Source organism: Mercurialis annua, linkage group LG5, assembly GCF_937616625.2.
Source record: "Mercurialis annua linkage group LG5, ddMerAnnu1.2, whole genome shotgun sequence".
Classification (NCBI taxonomy): Eukaryota; Viridiplantae; Streptophyta; class Magnoliopsida; order Malpighiales; family Euphorbiaceae; genus Mercurialis; species Mercurialis annua.
This window is the reverse complement of record NC_065574.1, coordinates 40738875-40746487: the sequence shown is the minus strand read 5'-3', so window position 1 is coordinate 40746487 and position 7613 is coordinate 40738875. Positions and strand designations below refer to the sequence as shown.

At 33.5% G+C, this 7613-nt stretch overlaps 1 protein-coding gene across 1 annotated transcript; it reads left to right on the top strand.

Annotated features, from left to right (window-relative positions):
- Positions 1-465: 465 nt before the first annotated feature.
- LOC126681126 (gamma-aminobutyrate transaminase 1, mitochondrial) lies at positions 466-7183 on the top strand. Its single transcript, XM_050376526.2, has 19 exons — positions 466-611; positions 811-899; positions 974-1058; positions 1130-1202; positions 2331-2428; positions 2802-2894; positions 3733-3806; positions 3896-3934; positions 4029-4117; positions 4197-4273; positions 4365-4439; positions 4930-4977; positions 5070-5153; positions 5240-5327; positions 5402-5480; positions 5795-5885; positions 5984-6062; positions 6395-6510; positions 6961-7183. The coding sequence occupies exons 1-19, from the start codon at positions 579-581 to the stop codon at positions 7030-7032; spliced, it is 1482 nt and encodes a 493-aa protein (XP_050232483.1). The 5' UTR covers positions 466-578; the 3' UTR covers positions 7033-7183.
- Positions 7184-7613: the final 430 nt, after the last annotated feature.

Below are 7613 nucleotides of genomic sequence, written 5' to 3'. Positions count from 1 at the left end.
TTTAATTGTGTTCATAATTGATAAGTGGGTGAAATGATGGAAGGCGAGCAAATGGATGGGCAGCGGTGACTATGGCAGCAGTGAAGAAGAAGGCTAGATTTAGGTTAGATTTGGGTTAAATTCAAATTAATTAGGTTAGGACGTAAAGAGTGTAAAAAGGTCCTCAAATTTGTAAATAGCAATTTATACAATAATTAAACTTTTAATCGTATAAAAAAAACTTGATATTTAAAAGTTTATAAGTACTAATTTGAAAAGTAGAACAAATATAAAGGACCATTTTAAACCTTTTTAAATGAAAAACAGGAGAGTGTTTTCACTCTCGGAGGTGAGAGTGGGGAAGGGTGAATTTGATACGTTTTTGCCAAGTTCAGGGGAAAAGTGATCCAATTTCACGAACTTGGGCTTTTTTGATATTTCGTGCCAAGTTGAGGGGGTGAAATGATCCTTTGTTCGAATTTAAAATAATTGAAGTAGGAAATACGTTAGAAGAGAGGCTGCTAAAATCTGATGAATAAAAGGGAAGAGTCGTCCTAAATAATTGAGATAATCAGATTGGTTTGAGAAAATCTGTCAACATGCTCTTCCGCAGCCTCCTTCGATCAAGCCAGGTATCTGTTTTATTTTGTCTTGTTTATAAGTTTGATCTTATGAATCCACATTCATTTTATTTCTAGCAGTGCTTCAACTTTGAATTCAAATGTTTTGTTGTGAAATTGAAACTTATAATATGTTGAAATTGAAATATAATTATGATTGTTGGTGCATAAACTGATATATGCAGCTTTTTTGCTTTTGTTCGTCTTTCAGCTCACCAGACATGCTTCACAAAATCATCTCCTTCAGCCCAGATTTTACGCTTCCGACGCATCTCTGCTAAGGGAAGGGGATAGTGCAGGGTATGCTTTACTCTAGGCTTATAATCGTTTCTTCGTTTCGATGCATTTTTATTCATGTTTGTTGATTATTTCAGTTTCAAGGGGCATGGTATGCTGGCACCTTTCACTGCTGGCTGGCAGTCTACTGATTTGAATCCTCTAGTTATCGACAAGTCTGAGGTATCATATATTCTTTCACCATCTTCAATTATTTCTCTTCATAATTATATAACTAACTCTTAATCATATAGGGTAGCTATGTTTATGACATTGATGGCAACAAGTATCTCGATTCCCTTGCTGGTCTCTGGTGCACAGCCTTGGGTAATCTCCTTTCATACAAACCTCCTTTATATACATTCTATCTCTGCTGTAAATTGTTACATATAATCATAACAATTCTTGAAGCTTCACCCTAAGAGTTTGAACTTTTAAGTGAATTGCTTATGTGACATTGTATCAGGGTCTCTGTGATCGAATTGTCTAGAGTATAATCCCCATTTAATTAATTAAAAGCATAAGATAAAGTGGGTCTATTCTTGTTCACGCTTCAAGTCCAAAGGGCGTGTGTGGGGGTCTGTTAGAGATGATGATAACTATTGTTGGAGCTTCACCTAATTTAGGTGAATTGGGTATGATGATAACTATTGTTGGAGCCTCACTATGGCGTTTAAATTCACTTAATGAGTCAGGAGTAGAAGTCACAAGCTCCTATTCCAAATATTTAAAATGAAAAAAAGAAGTTATTCCTTTCAGTGTCCTTCATATCAAATTAATAAAAAGAAGTTATTTCTTTTAGGTGAATTGTTTATTTCATAGATATCGCTATGACATTGTTGCACTTCAAAATTTGGAGGCCATGAGAAGTTTGTTAATGGTAGTTACAGTGTACCCAGAAAAAGTGAATATTTGGGCATCTTTTGGAATCCATAAATTAAGGCTGACAAATGTGATTTTCATTTAGCCCTTAATAATTAATTACTTCTAGAAGAACAGGTAGGATACAAGGAGGCTGGGTGTGGGTTAAATGTGTAATTGATCTGTATTTCTTGGACTTCTCTGAAGTGATGGGAAAATGATGTAAAGTAGCTGAAACTTTGATGACAGCCAATCTATGTTGGACTTGTTTTGGGAAAATGATATGTGAATCCAAACACAAGCTTATAGCCATTTAATGAAATGGTATCTTTAAATTTCTCTATCATAATACATTAAGATATCCTCTAGAGACATCTCTTATAATGGTTGATTCAAAATGTTAAATGATGGTAGTAGCAGAACTTGTCCTTTACATTTTGGGAGTTCTGTCTAGTCAGTTAAAGTCAAGCTATAGGATATGGTGATTTGAATATGCAGAGTTAGAAGAACACTACCAACATTTTTCCTATGTCTCGATTATTTACTTGTTGAAACAATTGGAAGGCGAATTCTGATGTTGTTGCCAATATGCAGGGGGAAATGAACCACGACTTGTGGCTGCTGCAACAAAACAATTGAATAAGTTGCCATTTTACCACTCATTTTGGAATCGTACTACAAAGCCTTCTTTGGTGCTTTTCTACTTTTTGCCTTTCCATATTGAAATGATTCTGGATTTAAATTTAATTACTTCATGCACATTTGCTTTATAAGTTATCTATACCACGGATGAACTTAATTTGCATGATCTAAGAACAGCTCCCTTCATTTCCTTATGAAAACAAATCATTTGCATCTAGACCTTTTCCATGTTCAAAAGAGTGATAATATTTTTAAAGATTTAAGATCTCATGCTTGGTTACTTCAAATATTTTCTTCTTCACAAATCAATATACTTTGCGTGTTATATGACTTGCTTGTCATTTTCCATCTCTTAGGCACTTCTGCATCAACCATTGTAATATATTGATGGAATTTCTTCTGACAGTGCTCTCTATCTGACAGGATCTTGCGTCGGAACTTCTGGAAACATTTACAGCAAGAAAAATGGCAAAAGCCTTTTTTACAAATAGTGGATCAGAAGCCAATGACACTCAGGTTCACTTCTTATTCATTTCCTTTAGCATTTTTATTAAAGTTACTTCTGTTACTTCCGCTGCTGCTGCAATTATACCTATATATAATCTCTTAAGGAACGTAAATGATATTGCATTTGAACTGGAGTTCTCACTAACTTGTGGATAACAAATGGATACAAATTAACAAAGGCTTGGCGTATGTTTATTTCATGACATCAACTAGTGAAATAAAAAATCATTTATAGTATCGCTGGTTTTCAAAGAAACATATTTGTGCAGACTGCAGAGTAAGCATATAATAAGTTAATAACCAAAACAAACATGGATACGAAACAAGTAAGAGGTTTATATTGCTATATTTTTCTGTTTATTGAAAATGTTAACACTTAACAATGATGTTGATAGTAGTATTCTACCTTTTTATATTATTTCTACTTAGCAAACTAGCACTTCCTTTTTTTTCTTTAGGCCTAATGTCTTAAAAAACCAATCCTACCCTGACGTTGCAAATCAGTCAATTTTACCCTATTTTTGTATTTTTTCATTTCAATTGTACCCTAAAGCATAAAATTGACCTTTTTTTATTTGGCAAAAATTCTCTAAATTGATCCTTTTTGCATTAGATTAATTTTTCTATTAAATTGACCATTTTTGAAGAATTCTTTTAAACTTTTGTCAAATAAATAAAGATTAATTTTATGCTTCAGGTTACAATTGAAATGAAAAAAATACAAAATGGGGTACAATTGACAAATTTTCAACGTCAGGGTAGGATTGAAAGGGGATGAAAGGTCGGGAATTTTTAAGGCATTAACCCTTTTCTTTATAATAAATCATGTCTTTTACTCATTTTTCAGGTGAAGCTTGTGTGGTACTATAACAATGCTCTTGGAAGGCCAAATAAGAAGAAGTTTATAGCTCGAGCAAAATCGTAACAACCAAATTGATAATCTTCTATTTATTTTTTCCTTGTCAGCATTTCTCCTAATCTCAAAATGTAATGCCTTCGCATTCTCACAGGTACCATGGTTCAACTTTGATATCAGCTAGTCTTTCTGGGTAAGAATATTTAAGAGCAACTATTATCTTAATAAAAATTTGTGTTTTTCTTATGAAAATCCTGTGCTGTCAACTCATGAAATATGAATCACAGGCTTCCAGCATTGCACCAAAAATTTGATCTTCCTGCTCCATTTGTATTGCACACAGACTGTCCTCATTACTGGCGTTATCACCTTCCAGGTTGTTTGTAATTTTTTTCTTCTGTAATATTTGCTATGATGAGAAACTTTACTGATAGTCTTGCTGATTCATGTTTCAGGTGAGTCAGAGGAGGAGTTCTCAACCAGATTGGCCAATAATTTGGAAACTCTCATCCTAAAAGAGGGACCAGATACGGTAAACTATTATTTTTAAATGTCTTCTGTCAAAACTCAATTCAGAATTTGGTCTGTTTATTTTGCTCATCCATTGTAGTGCTCATTTTCAGATTGCTGCATTTATCGCTGAGCCTGTCATGGGAGCAGGAGGCGTTATACCTCCTCCTTCAACTTATTTTGAAAAGGTAAAAAATGTTGCTAAATCACGATTTCCTTGACAGGGAATATTCTAGATGTATTTGCCTGCTTTGATGCTTTATGTTAAAAATAGCTTTATGATGGTCTTTCAACATGTTGTTCGAATAATTGTTTTGGCTTGAGATGATATGTTTATAACTGGCAGATGACTGGTTTGATGCTTTTATGATGGAATTGTCAATATGTTTGATTTAAAATGTGGAATGACATGTTAGATAGGGAAAACTTCTAATTTGTTTCTTCAATCAGGCAAAATGCCTATGTTACTCAAACACCTTTTGGAGCTTATGACGTGAAAAACATATGAAACATGCAAAATTTATCTCACTACTGATCGTTATAAATGTTGTAAGGAATTACTTATTTGGGCAATTCTATACTGAATAGTGTATAGTGTTTTCACATTCTTTTCTCTTTCGCGTGCTCATTCTCCTTAGTAGGCTTTCTAGTTATTTTAAAAATTTATACATATTGCAGGTTCAAGCTGTCGTAAAAAAATATGACATTCTCTTTATTGCAGACGAGGTACTGAATGATTTTATTTCTATTATCAACTATTTTATGTCTGCTATTCTAACAGTTTCTGAAGCTTGCATCTTCATTTCTGTTTACTGTAGGTAATATGTGCATTTGGAAGGCTTGGGACAATGTATGGGTGTGACGCATTCAACATTAAGCCAGATCTTGTATCTGTAGCAAAGGTAAGGCTGAAGAAGCTCGTTCCATATTATGTTCATATTCTAAGCCAGTATTTCCATCTAATTGCACTCTGTTTTTGGTTTCACAGGCACTTTCTTCTGCTTATATGCCAATTGGAGCTATTATGGTGAGCCCAGAAGTTTCAGAAGTTGTATATTCTCAAAGCAACGAACTTGGTATGCTGATGATACTCATCAACTTGTCTTCTATCATCACTACTATGTAGAGCCTGACCTAATATCTTTATCAGGAAACTTTTCTCATGGATTCACTTATTCGGGTCACCCTGTATCATGTGCTGTTGCTATCGAAGCGCTCAAGATATACAAGTAAATCTCTTTCTGTATTTCTGTTGTAAATTTGAACGAGAATTCAAATGCATAGGTTCCATCCCTGGATACACAAAACATATATAATCCAAATAAGTGTTTTATTCTGAGAATAAAGACTAAAGAACAGTCCGGGTCCGTCAAAATTTCAAGGAGGCAAGCCGTCACTGGTGCATGATAGTTGTGCATTTATGACGCCATATTGGCAATGATAATTATATATTAGTATAAATTGTTTACTCTAGCTGTTAGGTCAACAATAAGCATATTTCTGTTGCAAAATGTGGCTGAGTTAAAGCTATAATTCGTTGCAGGGAGAGAAACATTCCTGAGCAAGTAAGTAAAATTGCCCCGAAATTTCAAGATGGTGTAAAAGCATTTTCGGACAGTCCTATCATAGGGGAGGTACACTTTCTGTCAGAAACATTTATCTTATTTTTTATAGAGTATTTTACAGGTAATGAAGTATCCGATTGTTTCTTTTTTTCCCTGGAGTGCTGCAGATTAGGGGAACAGGCTTGATTCTTGGTACAGAGTTTGCCGATAATAAGTCACCTAATGATCCATTTCCTGCTGAATGGGGTAGGTTTATATCTACATTCCAGTTTTCCATTAGCCTTAAATATTACCGTCCACTCTTTTTGCGTGATTATCCATTTCCTGAAACTTTTTTTCTGCAATCTTGCTCCTGAATAACTCTCGGATCATGAAAACAGGAGGACATTGTAAGTCATATATTATTTGGCAAAAGAATACTCTGATGAAGAAGAAAATAATTTCAAAGTTTTGTTTTTCTAAAATTAAAAAGCATATTTCTGTTCCTATACATTCAAAACCGACTCATAGACAGGATTTGCATTTGAGAATTTATTTACTACATAATGTCATTAATTATTGTGGGAATGAACCTGCAGGTATTGGTGCATATTTTGGAGCACAATGTCAGAAGCATGGAATGCTTGTCCGTGTTGCAGGGGATAACATAATGATGTCTCCTCCACTCATAATCACTCCGGAAGAGGTTGACGAGGTATTACATTTTTTTGATGTCTCAGTAACAAAGAATAGACTTAAACTAGAATCCTGACTTGCAGACGGTGATAGAGGGCATCCTACGGTGTTTTCTATGATAATTGTGGTTATTACTTGGTGCTTATCACAATTGTATTAAAGTAATTCTTAACCATTAAAAAGTCAACCTGGTAAAAGACAAAGTTATGTTGTAAGGAAAATTATCGAGCACAATGTTCTGGCGTTTTGTTTCTGTTTCGGAAATGCTTCTTTTTATAAAAAATATCGTTTCATGTGCAAAATTGAGACTAATTTAAGGTAGGATTTCCAGCACACACCCGTTTACAGCACAATACGGTAGCAATTTCCGGCAATATTCTACAAAACTTGCAAGATTTCCATGTGAAATAGTTAGTCTGCTTTAATTGCTGGATGTATGAAACAGTAATGCTCGTATTTTTGTTTGCAGTTGATTAGCATCTATGGGAAGGCACTAAAGGCTACTGAAGAAAGGGTTAATGAATTGAAATCTAAGCAGTGAACAGAGAGAATTGATAATGGCGAAAATTCATGTAAAGTATATTTGCTATAAAATTCTAATGCACTTGGCATCTTATAGTGTGCTCAATCCTATTCTTCAAGGTTAACAATATATGATAAGTAGATGAATGAATAGGTTTTTACACACATAACCAAGATATTGATTTGGTTCTCAAAAATACTTTTTATAGTTTGACATTGCAAAATTATGGTATACAGGTCAAAAATATCATGTACTATAAATACACCCATAACAATCAAAAATCTCCTCTCCCTAAATTCATAATTTGTTTTTTCTTTTTTCATTATTCTCCTCTCCCTAAAAAGTGTTGGAAAAAGTGAAATTTAATGCAAAAAAAATTAAATATTAAACTACCTAGTTTACTATATGTTGATTTTCGGTTGATACTGAGTTTATCTCTGATTGATTTTAGGTTAATCTTTAAATTTACAAAAAAAAACAATATTTTACATAATTTTTTTTAAAATAAATATATGGTAAATAAAACAATGCAGATTTAATATGAGTAAACAACATAAAGATACTAAATATAGAAAGAGTAAAAATTAGTATAGTAAAAA

Excerpts from the sequence above, each read along its gene's own strand:
- LOC126681126 (XM_050376526.2), top strand. The coding sequence starts at position 579 with ATGCTCTTCCGCAGCCTCCTTCGATCAAGCCAG. Across the intron at positions 1,203-2,330 it reads TCTCTGGTGCACAGCCTTGG|GGGGAAATGAACCACGACTT; the intron begins GTAATCTCCTTT and ends GCCAATATGCAG. Across the intron at positions 4,978-5,069 it reads TTCTCTTTATTGCAGACGAG|GTAATATGTGCATTTGGAAG; the intron begins GTACTGAATGAT and ends TGTTTACTGTAG.